The 17245-nt window shown below is 48.0% G+C and overlaps 7 protein-coding genes across 7 annotated transcripts; 5 read left to right on the top strand and 2 right to left on the bottom strand.

The window, feature by feature from the left end:
• Positions 1-643: 643 nt before the first annotated feature.
• EPUS_05172 (uncharacterized protein) lies at positions 644-1528 on the top strand (the record flags this gene model as incomplete). The annotated part of the gene is made up of 1 exon (XM_007789549.1): positions 644-1528. One exon carries the CDS (start codon positions 644-646, stop codon positions 1526-1528), a length of 885 nt encoding a protein of 294 aa, XP_007787739.1.
• A 1473-nt stretch (positions 1529-3001) lies between these two features.
• Positions 3002-3924, top strand: EPUS_05171 (uncharacterized protein; the record flags this gene model as incomplete). The annotated part of the gene is made up of 2 exons (XM_007789548.1): positions 3002-3183; positions 3231-3924. 2 exons carry the CDS (start codon positions 3002-3004, stop codon positions 3922-3924), a joined length of 876 nt encoding a protein of 291 aa, XP_007787738.1.
• A 2300-nt stretch (positions 3925-6224) lies between these two features.
• On the top strand, positions 6225-7222 carry EPUS_05170 (uncharacterized protein; the record flags this gene model as incomplete). The annotated part of the gene is made up of 3 exons (XM_007789547.1): positions 6225-6364; positions 6416-6542; positions 6593-7222. 3 exons carry the CDS (start codon positions 6225-6227, stop codon positions 7220-7222), a joined length of 897 nt encoding a protein of 298 aa, XP_007787737.1.
• Positions 7223-7921: 699 nt separating this feature from the next.
• EPUS_05169 (uncharacterized protein) lies at positions 7922-8943 on the bottom strand (the record flags this gene model as incomplete). The annotated part of the gene is made up of 3 exons (XM_007789546.1): positions 7922-7964; positions 8020-8784; positions 8834-8943. 3 exons carry the CDS (start codon positions 8941-8943, stop codon positions 7922-7924), a joined length of 918 nt encoding a protein of 305 aa, XP_007787736.1.
• Positions 8944-9243: 300 nt separating this feature from the next.
• EPUS_05168 (uncharacterized protein) lies at positions 9244-10041 on the top strand (the record flags this gene model as incomplete). Its single annotated transcript, XM_007789545.1, has 2 exons — positions 9244-9276; positions 9331-10041. The coding sequence occupies 2 exons, from the start codon at positions 9244-9246 to the stop codon at positions 10039-10041; spliced, it is 744 nt and encodes a 247-aa protein (XP_007787735.1).
• A 99-nt stretch (positions 10042-10140) lies between these two features.
• On the bottom strand, positions 10141-11286 carry EPUS_05167 (uncharacterized protein; the record flags this gene model as incomplete). The annotated part of the gene is made up of 1 exon (XM_007789544.1): positions 10141-11286. The coding sequence occupies one exon, from the start codon at positions 11284-11286 to the stop codon at positions 10141-10143; it is 1146 nt and encodes a 381-aa protein (XP_007787734.1).
• Positions 11287-12235: 949 nt separating this feature from the next.
• On the top strand, positions 12236-14083 carry EPUS_05166 (uncharacterized protein; the record flags this gene model as incomplete). The annotated part of the gene is made up of 1 exon (XM_007789543.1): positions 12236-14083. One exon carries the CDS (start codon positions 12236-12238, stop codon positions 14081-14083), a length of 1848 nt encoding a protein of 615 aa, XP_007787733.1.
• Positions 14084-17245: the final 3162 nt, after the last annotated feature.

Raw genomic sequence — 17245 nt, 5'->3', positions numbered from 1 at the left:
TAGGCGAGCGATTGATTTGGTAGTTAGCATCCTTATAGTTAATTCTAAGACTGGTTTAATCATTACCTGAGCCATACTACTCAGGGGAAGCATCCCCTGGGCGGCATTAGGTGTTGACCTAGTGCCAGGGATCGTCAATCTCTGATCTAAAAGGGCAATAATTCAGGCCTAGGTACAGCTGTCCCTTGAACGAAACGCATTTCTCCTTCATCAGCTGTCCCAGAGCCTGAAGTTCGCATAGCATGATCATCTCATCTACGCATTTGGACTATCTATGCCACTCTTTCTCATTATCATCAAAACCTCGCATGGCCATCTTCTTGAAAGCAATGTAGAGTGTTGCTGTCCAAAGTAACATGGGTGAATAGCAACAGCAGGCTGTGACTCCTCATGAATTTGTGTTAGTGAAGATGAAATGTGAAGCCGCAATTAATGCTACGCGGAGTTGGGAACATGGTACTTGTCTAGGTGGTGAACAAATTATTGTGTTTGTGCCAGTGTGCTCTTTGTTTCATCAAAGCCTTTTATCTCCTCTTTTCCTTCTCTATGAACCCACCAAGTACAAACCCTCACCATTCCTGCGCTTAAGCTCCACCAATACAATTCAGCAGTCAGAGTAATATAGCGTATACTATTGCGAAAGATGTCAGCGCTACCCTTCTTTAGACCGCCCCCATACCCAAATCGCCTTGTGACAGGGAGCAAATGCGCCCATGAGGCCGAGTTTTTCCTTCCACAGACGTTTGGTAACTTCCCAGCTAGTGCGAAGTTTAAGGGCCCGTCATCCTGGCATGAATTCGACCAAGTCCGACTCACAATCGCCCAAAATGTCGTACTGGAAAGGATAGTCGAGGCAGCCAACGAGGCCAGAAGCCTCAACTGCCTTATGGCTGATGTCTCTCTATGTTTCCGTCAAAGCTTCGACGTTATGTTCTCTGGTCACGGGCTTGTCACATTTTGCCAGATTCGACCTGAGTACTCTCAGGAGGTTGATCGCATCAGCGATGAGCTTGCTCGACTCGTTTTGGGTCCAGTGAGTGCACAATATCAACTTACTCTCCATTGGACAGCGATTTATGATCGGGTAACCCAGCAGTTCGACCACTTGCAGACTGAATGCAGCAAATATTTGCATAAGCTCAGAACTATGATGCAGGATTCTCTGCTTATCCAGTACGCTGACGCGAACGCAGTCTTCAAGGAGTGGTGGATGGACCGCTTTGACGAAGTCAACAAGCACGAGCGACTCCTTCAGAATTCTGACGTGATAATTCAGCCGACCGTCAGGAATGTCCTTGCGGATATCAGTCGACAGGTTCCAGCAGGCGAGGGAGTACAGATCATCACGAAAATGGATGGTGTCTATCATGTCGTGTGCACTTTGGCTACCAATGTTGTACTGCTTGCTGATGAAGGTGAGCTTCTCGCGGAAATCGAACGGAGATCGAGTGCGCCTGAGGTAGGCTTGCTATTCGAGAACCTGACACTGAATACTCGCAACAACAACTCCTCCATGAGCCTTGTGTAAAGGAGATGTCTCTCTTGCCATTCTAGGCTCCAAGTCTCAGCTGATCTGGCGCAGTATGGGTCATGTCGTAGCTGCAGCCTTTTGATTTTGAGATCAATTTTTGTTTATGCTCAGTTGTGTCTAGCTCACATCAACTACTTTCGTTCCCAGATGGCGCACATAAGAAGGAAACGAGAGAGTGCTCAAACTCAACAGCAAAACTCCCATAGCAACGACGTTAAGACAGCGCTCCGGTACACTGAGCCCAGTCCCGCTTGATGCGTGTCCTCCCACTCATACTGTATTGGCTAACCAGTGCACTTGAGTCAAGTGAGCATGGAGGGGAAATGTGACAGGGTGATGAAAGTTTGACACCTGGTATGTTCCTGCAACAAGCGCAGTTGTGTTTCTCAAATGTACTTACAAGACTGGAGAAGGTGTAATTGACTAGAGGTTACTTTATGTGAACAGTTTCCGAAGCGGGCAATACAGCTCTTCTCCACAAGGACCATTACCGGGAATGTTCAGAAGATGACCCAACTTGGAGAACACGTAGTAAACACATGCATAAGCGTAGATTTCGTAAAGAGCTTCCTGTACAGGACCCGAGGAGGCCGGAGAGGTGTCGTCTTCCCTTGGGACGATAGCATTTACGCCAAAGTGGCTTGCGCATGCAGGTGGAGCTCTACTTGTTCGTGTAGCATTGAGCATGTAAAGCTGCTCGAGGTGATGTCGGCTCACAACAATGATTCATGGATACTTAAATTCCGCCTTCTTTCTCAATATACTCTGTATTGAAGTAGATTATTGGTGCTCCTGACCTAGCTGGGCTTGGCAGCGCTAGCAATCCTTCCAGCTTAGTTCAGCTGACCATCTTCTCTGGCAGTCAACGATTGTTTCTATGGGGCGGTATGCCTATGACCTTACAAAATGCTACCTGTTTGTTCAATGATGAGTAGCTTGATTTTTGTTGCCACTATTTACGTCAAGCTTTGCTTAACGAAACCGGTGCCAGTTATCGAAGCAGACGCCTTCGATTAGGCAAGTTCAACGCTACGATCATTCGCAGGAAGCTGAACCGATGCGCGCGTGTGATCTTGTCAATCTTGCTCCATATGCGCCCAGTTTTCTGAGAAATGGGTTCAAGGTTCCTGTATGCTAAAAGAACGAAATAGAGAAGCCGCTCCCATCCCAGTAACCACTGCGAGCGCTCGTCCCAACACTAGCAATGATCCCTTGTGAATCGCTTCTTTTCAGTGTTGTATCAAGCTCACTCGCTTTGCAATATTTGACATATCATCCTGCGTGACTACCACAGACTCTTTTTAAGCTTCAAGCGCGTGACTTCTAACACTCGATTGCACCTGGCTAGAACAGTCTCATTATCTCAACCTTACTGCTAGATTACACATCTGCAAAAGCTGCTTAACTTCTTTGTTGTGCTTAGTCACCTACTCGATTCTGTCTCTATGAAGCCTTGCCTGCTGTTGACCAATGTCTGCAAGCTCTGATAATGAAGACTCGGCACACTCTGAAATAGCAGAGCGTTCGAACTCCCAACCCTCTCTCGATACTCCTAAGATGAAGAAATCCTTGATTGTCAGTCTGCGATACCGTGCGAGCAAACCGTTCGTCATGAAATTTGAACCTGGAGGGATCGTTGATGCTCAACTTTAGTAATCCTCTACGCATTGTTCATCGTCATTCACTTACCTATCACCAGCTATCTCCACTCTGGCGTGGACTCTAACTTCACAATCAAATGTCAAGACCGAATCTGGAAGGTCAACAAGGGCCTCTTGGGTCAGAGGTGCGAGTACTTTCGGGCTGCTGCGCAGTCTGGCTTCTCCGTGCGTTACGCCGTCGTCTCAGTCTTTGGTGGGGCTAATCAAATGGAGCAGGAGCAATCGACTGGACTTCTCACACTGGATAGCGAGGATCTAGATATCATCAACGTCCTACTAGAGTCTATTTACACAGTTAACCGTTCAAGACCATTTGACGGCCACATGGCAATTTTTATTAACCACAAGGAATTATCGGGGCAGCTGAAACACCTCATTTCTGTTGTGATTGCGGCAGACATGTATTTGGTGCCTGCGCTCGTGGAAGCGGCTGGTATGAAAATCGACCAACAGTTGTCCGGAATATTGTGGGGTCTCCGGTACGTGAATAATTACATGACAGAAGAGCTATTCTCTAGTCTACTGGAAGCACTCTACCCGAATCGAGATTCCTCAGCAGTAGAAGTTTATCAGGTCCAGTTTATTCGTGCTATCATCCGAGCGAAGGGTGACATCGCACAGAAGCTTATTACTGAGGGGCACATGAAGAAATATCCTAAGCTAGGGCTGACCGTGATGGGGAGCATGGAAAAAAGATGCAGGACAAAGTGCAAGAGAAAGAGCGAACAATAAAAAGTCTCATTGGAGATCTGTTCCAAACGAAGAAAAGGGAAGTGGAAAGAGTATTTGAACCTGAATGGCAAGACTAGTGTCGAGGTTCCGAAGAATTGATAGGACAAGGCAGAGAAGAACGGTCCAGGCGAAGTCAGTTTCCAGTAGCGAATGGTCTAAACAGACCCTGGTTTGGCATCTGTTCATAGCGCATAAACATGCTCAGAACAGCAACATCGTACAGAGCACTTTAGGTGTCCTAAACGATCAGATAGCTATAAAGCAGGATTAAGGGACTCTTTGGTGTGTTTTCTTTTTGTTTGCTGCTTGTTGCAGGAGCATAGGAGGGGCATAGCAGGAGCACTTGGCTGGCGTGGGCTTGGCACTACTTGCTATTTTATCTCATCCCAACTTGTACGTAGCACTTAGCTTCTTCATCTACTACTTCTCACACCAAAATCATAACTCATACTCATGCCATTCAACACTGCTTCCACAAATACCACCCCTTGCTTATTGCCACTCACAACTGGTGCTAGACATTACAGCACTCGACGAATAAAGCTCTTGAATTGCATCTCTGCATTTTAGGACCTCAAGTTGGGGGTGTTGAAGGGGTGGTCTTCGTCACCTATGTATGAGATGTACTGCGGGGGCAGGGAGCAGGGAGTTTTACCAAGATCGTCCCAACGGTTCATCATGTTGTCTTTCAGACAGAAGAGGAGATATGATATCAGCAAGGAATAAAGCCTTCTGCAGAGAAGAGGAATGTACGGAGGCGATGACACGAGAATGCGAACATGGTATGCTGTCGAGAGCCCCTGAGAGTGCCAAGTCGTTAAAACCTCGGCTCGACGCGTCTGCAGCTTCTCAACGCATCCAAGGAGCCTACCCATTTATCGATATTCTCTAGTCCATCAATGCATAGCGAAAGACCAGTGGCTAGTTGCCCAGTATTCCGTGCTCATCCAAACGAACGCGCGAGCAATATGAAGACCTTGACCGCACTTCTCATGACGAAAGGTCGGTCCTAATTTCGCCCCGCATTTGCGACAACCGCGAAGACGCTACATGTACTCCGTAAGGGCACGTGTATTCATATACGCAAAAGTCCACTTCCCAAAATTGGAAAGTCTGTGAACATTTCTTGGCCTTCAGCAACCCATCCCGGTATACTCGGTAGATGGTGTTCACACTTACGCCCTTACTAAGCTTGAATCACACCTCGCAAATTTGACAACGCAGCTGTGGACACGATCGTGGCGGAGACCAAGGCATTAGTAGCTACGAGAAAGACGAATACCTTCTTGGCGTTACTTCTATTGCCCTCTCATTCCACAGTGATACCAGAGTAAGTCCTTGCCCCAGATCAGCCATTATATCCTCTTTTTCGATCCTTGTTCCAAGTCCAAAGCACGGTTGTCTTCGCGGCCGCAATAATATCTGACCTGTTTGAGGCCTAGTCAGTGGCTAACTCAGGAAGCGGACCTGGAATGATCCGACCTTGGACAATCCACGGTTCTCTTACTGTTACACGTTACTCCAATTGCTTCCTGTTTTGCTATGACCACATGCATTTTTCACCGCTTCTTCGACTTAAAGAGCCATGTGGCATGACATGATAATTGCGGCTCAGGATGGTGACTCTCTTCTGCTACTGTCTACCACCAATCAACGTTCAATAACTTCATAATGTCTTCGCCGGAATGATGGAAACGTATTGCCAGACATATATAATTCTGTGGTATGCTGAGTAAAGTGCACGTTAACAAACCATCCTTCATCGTACCAAGTGCAGTACCTAATTTCAAGCTTCCAAAGATCGTCTCTGGTGCATTACGTGGGCTTTAACACCACTCCACGAGAATCTTTCATTCATAGGACAAACCGGGGGCGCACGCACCGATACCAGAGACATCTCTGGCGTTGCTGGTCTTCGAAGCCCGCCTCGAGCCCAGTTTTATGCTCTCAAGATCAACTATCATTTGTTGGCCTCGACCTTACATGGGCGAAGGTATCCAAAGTAGACGTACGTTCTAATTTCCTTCTCTATGTTCAGAACTCATTGCAACCTCATTTCATTTGGGGTGATGTAATGCGCATTGCATCTTCGTCTTCTTCTAAATGGGTTTGATTCTGAGAATTGCGGTGTTCTCAAGACTTCAGCTATAAGTGAATATGCACCTCTGTTTCTTGAGTTGTGTGTTAGACCTGATATTTCTTTGATTAGACCTATGCATTCTATGAATGTGATAACCACAATACATAGAATTCTCGACCTCGCTAGGAGCTAGGCATCGGTGCAATCTTTTCGCGATACAATGTCCGATTCTGAAGACTCCGATTCTGTGCCTCTGAATTTAAATGCTAGGACTAGGACTGAGCGAAACAGTCGTCAAGATCCGAATGAGCCAAAGACGGACGATTTCAGGAGAGGTCAGATTGATGATGCTCAGCTAAAGTAAGTACATTGAATGTCACCTTAAAGATATATTCATTGGTACTTGGCCAGGCTCTTGCGATCAGGGGAGAATAGTGACCTCGAGATTCGTTGTCGGGAGCGGACGTGGGCTGTGCAAAAGGCCATACTAGCGCAGCGATGCCCTTTCTTTGCGGGTGCTATGCGGTGGGGATTTCAGGTATGTCGCCTCCACAGATAACCGGGCTTTGTGCTCATAGTTGCACTTAGGAACAATCGAGCGGCATCATTGTGATGGATGAAGATGAGCCACAGGCTATCGACGAGTTGCTCACATATTTATATACGCTTTCTGATCATATCAATGTCCTTCCGATCCACGGTAGAAGGCTTCGTTACATTGATCCGGCCATTAAGGTTTCGCGCTTTATAGACGCCGACGAAAAGATCCGGGACCGCCCTCAACAACTACAAACACTGGCGAACGACGTCAAACACCTCTCAGATGTTCTTGTTACAGCCGACAAATATCAAGTATCCGATCTTGCCACGTTAGCAGGCCAGAAAATAGAAAAAAGGTTGTTGGCGTTTGTGCATTGGGCTAGCCGACTAGAAGATATGCACGCGAGGCTAACATCTGCCTTCTCGGAGGCTCTGTACTTTGAGCACGAGATACCACCCTTGCAGGAATATCAGGATACCTTTCTCACGACCATTATCCACAATTTCGACATCGTCACCGCCTTTGATGACATCGAATTCATCCAAGCTCATCCAAGGTTGACTCGAGAAGTGCTACGAGATCGCAACAAGGCTTTGAAGTCCGAACGCCAAATGAGAGATGAAATGGTCGAGGATGTGCCGAAGTCAAAGAGAAAGAAGTACACGATGCAACGTTAGCGTTACCACGTTAAGGCGGCCGGCAGAATTCTCTCGGGCTTCTACTCATGTCAGGAGGCCATGGGATTCGCTTCGACGGCGAGATCTGGCTACTGTTGGCTTTGAGGTTGGCCAATGCTGGAACATCACACTTCCTTCGACAATGATGTCTCTCTGATCGCAAAGGAAGTTTGGAGGCATCAATGTATTCACTCTAAACACAAAGAGTGAGACAAAGGAGAACAATGCGAACGATGATGTACTTTGATACCTTTCTTCTGTAGAATGTTGTAAGTGTCTGTCCCTTGATAAGTAACTAACACAATCATCTACCCTCCTGCCCTCCACCAACCCCAGCCTTCCATCCCATCAGAGCGCACCAGGCATAACCCAAATCCAGTCCCTCCCACAACAATGTGCAAAATCCTATTACACGACCTACCTCTGCGGCCACCGCAAGACCGGCATCGAGGATTGTCCCGAGGGTCTAGCCGGCAAAGGTACCTACCCCTGCGGCGGACCCAACTTCTGGCATAAGCGTCCGCAGCGCCCATGCACGAAATGCGCGGAGCGCGACGCCATTGCCAGAGCACAAGAAGAGGCGGGTCTGTTACTGCACCAACAACGGCCTTTACATCAGGAGTACTGCGATCTAGAGGAGAAGACGCCCAGGAGCTCGGAGTCGATTAGTCGTAGCCTTTCCATTACCAGGTACCGTGTTTATTCCGAGTCAGGAGCTTCTTCCACGCAGCGAGTGCGGAGGCTAAAGGATGTAGGAGAAGATCTTCGAACTTAGTATTAGTGTGCAACCATTTTACAACATTGTTTTTCGCCATGCTTTCGCGGCTAGTGCCTCGATATCCTTTGTGCCTACCACGCCTTTCGTGTCTTCATCTGCGATGGCTTCAACTACCGCTTCAGCCACTAGATCGGCCTTCAACGGCTTCTCGACAGCTGCACCAAAGATGCTCGTTAGGCTGCCACCCACAATTCCATTGACGGCCGAGCCTACCATGCCTGAGGCGGCGATGGGCAGAGTGAATTTTCTTGATGAATCATACAAGAAGCCAGGTCTAATAAAGACGCTCCTCAACTTGACCAGCTCGCTCGCGATGGTGGTCTCTGCCTCTCGCTTTGTCGTGATATATCTCTGCGGCAACATTGGTGCACCCGCCGCGGCAGAAATGAAGACAAAGCACTTCACGCCCTCCCTCTGACTCTCCTGCGCCAGTGCAATTGCACTGTCCCGATTGATCAGTTCATAGGTCAGCTGTCCATCTCTCTCCCCTGCGGCAAGTTCTCCGCCTGGCTCCCTCTCGAGCGGGTTCCCACTACTACCAGACTTCGTACTGCTGAATGCTCTGGAGAGTCCAGAGAATACAGACTCCTTGCCTGTAATGACGCCTTTGTAGTCTGCTTCTAGAAGGATGCCCATGCTGTGGACGACCGCATCGGCAGATTTGAGGCAGGTTGTGTAGGTGGATGGTTTGAGTATGTCGCCCTTGGCCCAGGTGACGGAGGTGGCCCAGGGTGGTGGAGTGGATGAGGAAGTTACGGACGACCATGAGGGCTCACCGGAGCGACTAGATCAAAACTTAGACAGTCTTATTTGGAAATATTCCAGCAGCATACCTGATGGATGTTACATCCCATCCACGTGCCACTGCTGATTTGCAGATTCGAGATCCCAGGAAGCCATTTCCCCCAGCTACCACGATGCTTTTCTTCACGTTCGTCGTCATAATGGATTGATCATAGAACCTGGAGTGGTTGTGATTACACAAAGCACGAGATAGACCTCAGAGGAGAACTATACAGGTGAGTCAGTGTTTGATGTAGAAATTATTTCCAGCTGGATACATATTGACATCACTAGAATGAGCTTGGAGCTTGGACCAAGTGTTCGTGCGGCGTCTTTATCCGCCTCTATGCGCGGGTAATTTTCCTTCCTGCAAGACATGCAACTTTGCTTAAATTAAATGCCTATGTACTGCACAGATGATACGATTCCACGGATTCTCCTCGCCCAGTAATCCGTAACGATGCCCGCTCCAGCAGGAACGAAACGTGTGCGAGTAAGTGCCATCCTCATGTTCCTACAGACTTGATGAGAATCTCACAAACATCAGGGCGTCCAGATTCACCGTCCCTTCGTCTACGGCACCGAAGCAGTCCCCTTTGACCCAGCCAACCGACCTAAGAATGCACCGGCGGATCATACACATTCATGGAAAGTCTTTGTCCGCGGCATCAACAATGAAGACATCTCCTACTGGTTGAGGAAGGTTCAATTCAAGCTTCATGACACCTATCCTAACAGTCTCCGTATGATTGAAGGCCCTCCATTTGAGGTTGAGGAGACGGGCTGGGGTGAGTTCGAAATTGCTATCAAGTTCTACTTTGTGCCAGAGAGCACGGAGAAGCCACAGTCTATTTGGCATGGGCTAAAGCTGCATCCTTACGGCGATGATATTGAAGGGAAGAAGGAGCGCAGGGAGATGGTGAAGAGCATCTGTTATGAGGAGGTTCTGTTTAATGAGCCGGTGGAGCAGTTTTATGATGTTTTGACTGGGGGAGGTACAAATGTAAGAGGGAAGGCCAGCGCAAAGATGGGGAAAGCGTCCGCGAGAGGAATGCCTACCGCAGAAATACCAGAAAGAATCAGCAAAGACAACGTCTACAGCCGAGAGCAGGAGTCAAGGGAGTTGGACCGGCTGGGTGTTGCTATCAAGACGGTTGAAAACCAGATTACAGAAGAGAAGAAGAGATTGATCGAAGAGGAGACCAAATTGGCTGAGCTGGAGAAGACCGAAGGTAGACCACTGAACAAGAAGAGATGAGGATCGAAGAAGTGATAAGACTTGGTCGCCGTAACGAACCCTAAGAGGAACTAGGAAGCATCAAAAGACTCACAGAACGCCCCAGACAAGGTACCAAGATCACGGTAACACCGTCGTCGCTTGTACAGAGCCACCTGGATTTAATAGCTCAACCAGTCGCTCGGCGATTGCCCAGCTGAGTTCATACCCTCGACCACCGGCTCCGTATCCATGTACTATGCGCTTCCGTCCGGCGTCCAGCTCTTCAACCTCCATCCTCAACCCGCCTTCCCTAAAAGGCCGCCTCCCTACATTATCCGAGATGACCTCAAAGTCCTCCAGCTTCTCTACAAAGTCCGGGAAACACTCAATAGACTGCTTGAGCAACAGCTGTCTTATCTCTGGCCTGGCTGTTTCTTCCTCATCACCAATCTCCTTCGTGACACCAACAATAGTCCCTCCATCCAACGGTCTAGGAATCAAGGTGGCCCATCTCCCATCCGCATACTGTCGAGTGACAGTCCTATGATATGGATTTTTGACCAAAACGGTCTGGCCACGGATGAGCTTGATTTTCGGATCCTTTCCAAAATTTGTCCCTGAACAATTCACCACCGTTGATACCTCGCCTCCAATCTCGTCTTCGTTCAAACTAAACGCCTGCTTTACGTCCCCAATCTTGCGACTAACGATCTTTCCACCCTTTTCCTGAAACTCTTTCAACAGATACCCGCAATACACCGGCACATTAATACAATAAGTCCCATATTCACAACCCCACTTCACCCCCTCCATCAAATCGCTCTTTTGCAAAACTCGAAATCCATCCTCAGGCCCCGCATACACGTCTCCGTCCTTCATCCCTAACTCCCCTTTTCCCGGCCTGTCGAAATACTCCACCCCTTGCATCAGTTTTATGCCTGCCTTTGGCTTCTCTGATGCTATGCGCTTCATGATCTCGAATGTACGTTGCGCGAGTTTGAATTCAGCATGTAATTGTGGTGTTGAGGGAGAGATGGGCCGGTAGTGCGCGCCAGCCCAAGCAGAGGCATAGGAGGGAGTGTAAGCAGGCGATGAGTCAGGGGACGTAGATGGGAGCTCAGCGGCGAGGAGGGTGACAAGGCGGGCTGGAAGACGGGATTGCAGAAGGGTGCACATGGAAAGGCCAAGGACGCCGGCACCGATGACAACGATGCGGTCATCATTTGAACTCTTAAAGGGAGTTGAGCTTGTGGATGCAGACTTTGTTTCTGACGGGAAGTCCATGTTTGCAATTGAACTGAAGCTAGGAGGGTAACAAGCTTGCATACGTGAGTAGAGAACTTGCTGAGAATGGTAAATAGCCAACAAGGGGGCAGTATGACGACGTGTTAGTACTGCAGCACGCCAGGACATAGCTGCTATAGCTATATAGCAGTGAATGAGATAAATAGATGTGTAAACCAGGGTATCTCTTATGTTATCGTCTTCGTTCAGACCGTATTATGCTTGAGGCAGAAAAGAAGGGCAACTCGGAGCTTGGAGCCTTTCCTCTCCTTATCTTTTCTTCTCAAGCCTTGTCTGGTTTCTGATGCTCTGCCTCTTCTGGTTTAGCCTCGCTCGTGAGGTTTAGCTCCATCTCGCTGCTCATCTAGCCCCTCCAACGTTTCTTCTTTTCTGGCTTCGACTACTCTTCCTCCCTTCTCCGCCTCCGCTTCCATCGCAGGATGTCCTCCCCTTCTTAACTACTAGGCCGCCGTCTCAGCTCCCGCAGCGGGAAGTTGTTTTGGACTCCAGGAGCTTTCAAGTTAACCTTGAAATTGAGGGGACTCAGCCTCATCTTTAGAGTCTACAGAAGTATCACCTCTAATATCTTTTCAGCCCGGGTCATATACTAAAATCGTTACGGAGAACCGCAATTAGCGCCACATGTAATAAGACGCATGCTCCAATAGTTATCTACAGCGATCCCTTTAACACCCGCATCCGCGGACTACTCGGCCAAGATTTTGTCTCATTGAAACTCACAGCACCTGAAAGATAGAGTAAGGATTCGAAACCCTGTTCTTATATACACCGCTCATATATCTTCCGAATTCGCTATCCTGGGACGAGCTATTGGCGTGGGTTTTGTCAGAGGTCAACCAAGAGTTTTTCCTTGCGGTTAACCCCCCATGATCCCATCTCTACCTTCTTACAGCGCATAGACATTGTCTCTGCAGTAAACACCTTCTATATGGCACCATATTCCTATCTGCCATTGATCGAAGACAACAGCGAAATCAGACTGTTGACTTTGTACCCGGGTAGTTTTGAGTCAAACATCCAATGTTCTCTCCACGCCGTCAGACTTACCGAGAACGAAGTACCCAAGTATGAAGCACTGTCTTATGTATGGGGAGACACATCGAACCCAGTTTCTCTATATATTCTACCTTCAAGCGATGGCGCCATCGACATCACAAAGAATCTTGCCGAACTCTTACCTTACTTGAGATATTGCGATAGGCCTCGTGTGTTTTGGATCGACGCAATTTGTGTCAACCAAGCAGATCTAGATGAACGAAGTCGCCAGGTTCAGCACATGGCTCACGTCTACAGAAATGCCGAACGCGTGGTCGTCTGGCTTGGGCTCGAAACACCTGAGACCAAATTGGCACTCAGTACCTGGAGAGACCTCTCACTCAAGATAGACGTTGACAGAAGCGGACACGGAGCAATGAGATCTCGGTCGGATGATCCGTCAGACTCTCATTGGGGGGATCAACATTGTTTTCTTCCTTTCGATCAGAAGATATGGCACGCAATGGCTCATCTTCTCAAACGTCCATGGTTTGAACGCTTATGGGTATGGCAAGAGATAAGGCTGGCCAACCCCCATGCAGTGATCGCATGTGGCTTCGACATGTTACTATGGAAACAGTTCAGCGATGCGTTATACTGCATCCGGTACAAGAGACAGGAAACAGGGTTTCCTGAACTCCACAATCTCATAGACAGGGCTTACGAGATTGTTGACTATTACGGCTATAGCTCTTTGAAAACTATGATGTTTCAGACTCGGCACAGTAAGTGTACTGATCCGAGAGACAGGGTCTACAGCATGTTAGGTATGCTTCACAAGCCGGATGCTGATCTGGATATCGTGCCTGATTACACTAAATCGACACGAAAAGTATTTACTGACCTGGTGACGCAATACGTTAAAAAGCAAAAGCGCCTGAACATCCTCTTGCTTTGCAAACTGGACGACGCTGCGGCATATCTCCCATCGTGGGTACCAAATTTTGCGGCTCTAAGCAGGGCTCGACCCATCATCAACGTGAGAGCCACTGGAGATTCAGTTTGTAGCGTCGAATATTACGATGAAGATATTTTGAAGGTCTCGGGATTGACGGTAAGCACAGTTCATGAGGTATCTGACTTATCTCCCCCTGAAAATTCCAAATTTCCCTACCACAATATTGTTAAAGCCGCAAGGCGCTTCGCAAGCACTCGGAATATGGAGAATTTGTATTTCGATGGTACCACAGTACTTGAGGCATACTGTCGGACCATCTGTTGCAACCGATTGTCAGATCGGCACATGCCATCAAATGAAACGCTCCCCAATATCCAAGCGGCTCAAGCAGTTCTCAAAGACATTCTCAAATCTGAGACTGGCAAATTGGCGGATATTTCACCTGCCGCGAAAATATACCTCGACTACGCCTCGGACACTTGCAGAAGTTATTCATTCTTCGATACTGTTCGAGGACACATAGGTGTGTGTCCCATATCTGCTATGCCAGGCGATCAGCTTTCTGTGTTTCTCGGCTGCGACTCCCCTTTGCTCATCCGACCGGCAAAGGATGGACAGTTCAAAGTCGTCGGAGAATGCTATGTCCAAGGCCTCATGTGCAACGAGGCCTTGCTAGGACCTCTTCCGGGGCATTTCAGACGTGTCACACGATTGGATAAAGCTTCAAATTCCTACTGCGGATGTTATGTCGACCCCGTCACAGGAGAAATGAACATCGAGGATCCAAGACTTGGATCTCTGCCACAGGGTTGGAAGCGAAAACTCACGATAGGGCTCATATAAGCACCATTTTTATAAACGAAGAAGTAGCAGAAGAGGCAGAGGATTTTGATCCAAGGCTGCAAAAAGGCGTTCTTGAGGAAGGCGGACTTACTTTTCAAACTTTCGAGTTGATCTAATTTTTCGAGTAGGGACCAAAAAGGTCAGTCATCATCAAGGACTGTCTAAACCCGTGTCAATGTAGTTCTAGTATCGGTTCAATTGATTGAGCACCAATTACCTTTTCAAGTGGTCGAGAGTCCCAATTTGAACGTTGAGCTAGCAGCTGCTCAAAGTAATGGTTATCGACAGAATCTGTTAGGTGTTCTTATGTATTTTGAAGTACTACCGGGCATGAAGTACTACGGTGTCGGGAGAAGTAATGTTAGCTCCGTGCTAGTATTCACCACTTCTAATGCTCTTGATACAGATACCCTTGCCGCCCTTGTACCATACCTCTGCTGCTATTCTGCGCAATTCTATGAGATGCACAGAATTTCGCTCTGTACCAAAGGAATGCACACTTAATATTGGGAATTCAAGGAAGCTAGTCCTAATTCAGTGACTTCTGGGCATCCTATACCAACTACGGCAAGAGGCAATTATGTGGCGTTATATCTTTACATGGCGTTACTAGCACCAAGCTAACATTACTTATGCCCAACATAATGTTAGTTTGGCGTTAAGAAATACTAGCTCTTATTATGACAACCTAGTGTTATGATTCGCCACCTCAAAGCTTGTTCTGTGTGCATCCATTCTGGTGAGTCAAATCATTACATCTAACTTTTTCAGGCATAGCTGTTCTGTACAGAGAAGGTTTGCAAGTAAAGATACTAGCGCTGAGCTAAGCTAGCATTACTTCAGGCCCCCCGTAGTAAATAGGAAAGATTAGCCAATTTAGGCCGAGTGCGTTTTGTGCCTAAGCATCTTGTTGCTTTACATCGCAGCATAGGGTACTTATTCGCTCTTCAGTTATGTATGAAATTCAAACCAATACACAGTCGAGCGTTTTAGATGGTCTGAAACCTATAGCAGACTCCAGTTACTTGGCGCAAGGATTGAGAACAAGGTAGGTGGGATATTTGGTTATCCACTCGCCAACCGATATAGGCAGGCTCTTGCAGACGCGTTGACCTCTTCTTGAAGTCAGTAGCCAGGATGATGCCGAACGGTCTTTCGATTGATCCTTGGATCGACTTACCAAAGTTTCAGCATCCTCGTCTCCTGGAATGCGCAAGTATCGATGAGTGCTATCAGTCCCTACAAACCTCTGCCTGCTGCGCAATTCCATCGCTGAAAAATATTATCCCTTTCGGGGTGGGCTCCAAGACTCTCTCATTTTTCAGCTAACTCTCTGCCATATTGCTAATAGTGTCTATATATATAGCTACAAAATATTTGGTGACCCTTCGCTTCGCCTAGTTGTCACGTGCGATCCGTTAGCTTGCTTGGCATTGCCTCTTAGATTAGCTCTTGCTGCTGCTCAGCAGCTTCTTCTGCTCTACACTACGTTAGAATCAATCAAGTTACTTGATCCATTGCACTAGTCCTACCAGCAAAGATATTCTTCGGTCGAAAACTACGGTACTCAAAGGTCGGTTATTGTTGGCCACCCCTTGATGGACTCAGTTTCAGGGAGCTACAAATGAGTCTGGCCGAGTCTGAAAATGGTTCGAACTCTTTGCTGCACACATCGGACTATGAGGTGTTCCGTCCACAGAGAATCTCACCAGTCATCACTTGGCAGTGTCCAATTACTGCGTCATCCATCTTTCCAGGCTGTGCCGTACGATGCTGAATTTTGCCGCAGTCGTTCGGAGTTTCCCAGCATTGGCGTCCTTGTCCAACTGATTTCGAAATCAGCTGTGCTCAGAAGCGATCTGGCTACTGTGAGGCAAGTACCTCATCCCGCTGGATTCACTGAAATCCAAAGACCATGGACAAGAGACAGTCTCTGAATAAGATTCAAGATATCTGGAAATGGTCTATTCTTATGTGAAAAAACTCTCGGCTGGTTAGATCAGGATTGTCAGCATCACTGGGCCTTTCCGGCATGGGAGGTATTCCTGTATACGTCTGTTGAGCTATCCTTAGGACTTCGATGCCCATCTGGTCTGCTCCCGAGCATTCGTGCCGGTAAGTTGATTATATGCCAGCTCCCATATTTGGTGGCTGGTCTTTACATATGGTCTGGTCGCCGTTGTGTGTAATGCATGGTGCTGCATCACCCAATTTTCCTCCAGACCTGTACACAAGCTGATTTTCAGAGCTTGTAAGGCACCAGCTCACAGACCGAATCCGAAACGTCAAAAATTTTGGAACCAGCGTGGGCGTCGGCATTGCGAATTTAGTCGCCAGTGAAGCAGCAATACTGATTGAAGACCCCTGTACTTTTATTCGATTAATTTCGATTGCCGAACACGATCCTGGAGCTCTATAAATACCATGGCTTAAACTCAAGAATTAACCTACCCTCGACCCAGGGATAAACCCCGATCTCCTATGTAACCAATCACAAGCCATCTCGATATACCAGCCTGCAGGCTTAAGCGACTGGTTAGACTTAACCTCTTTCACCGCTACTGTGAATCCATCACTCTTCTACCTCCTTCCACCCCAGAAAGTTTGACTAAATCCACCCCCCTGGCATCTAATGCCCAACTCAAAAGTCAACCTCCAATCGCATCCAGTCTTGGCGAAGCATGGTGAATACGTGGGAAGCGAACACGATGTATATCACTTACGAATACAGCCCCATTACCGGCAAACGCTCATACCTAGTCCCAGCAGCTCGAATATAAAAGGCTATTCATACACCCTCTGCTTCACCGCTCTGCTGTTATCCGCCTCCCGACCTGACCAACCCGCCGAACCAATCCTCACACTCAATATCTTTCCCACGCAACCCCAAAGAAGCACTCCTCATAGCCCTTTATCAAAACCGCAATGAAGACACCCCACCCGCTCCCCATCGTCCTCATCCTCACAGCCTTTATTCCCCTCATCCCCGGCTCCCCCGTAGCCGAGCCTCAGCCCGAGCAGTTGCATCCGGCGCTCGAACCGCGCCGGGCCTGCACCCCCACCGCCGGATCGGGCCGCTGTCTGTCTGCCACCCAGCCGTGTCCCGAGGGGAGGTTTGTAGGGTAAGTTCTTCACAAGTGCTCCTCAAGCTGCTATTATGTT

Source organism: Endocarpon pusillum, assembly GCF_000464535.1.
Source record: "Endocarpon pusillum Z07020 unplaced genomic scaffold scaffold1122, whole genome shotgun sequence".
Classification (NCBI taxonomy): domain Eukaryota; kingdom Fungi; phylum Ascomycota; class Eurotiomycetes; order Verrucariales; family Verrucariaceae; genus Endocarpon; species Endocarpon pusillum.
This window is presented reverse-complemented; position numbering and strand designations above follow the sequence as displayed.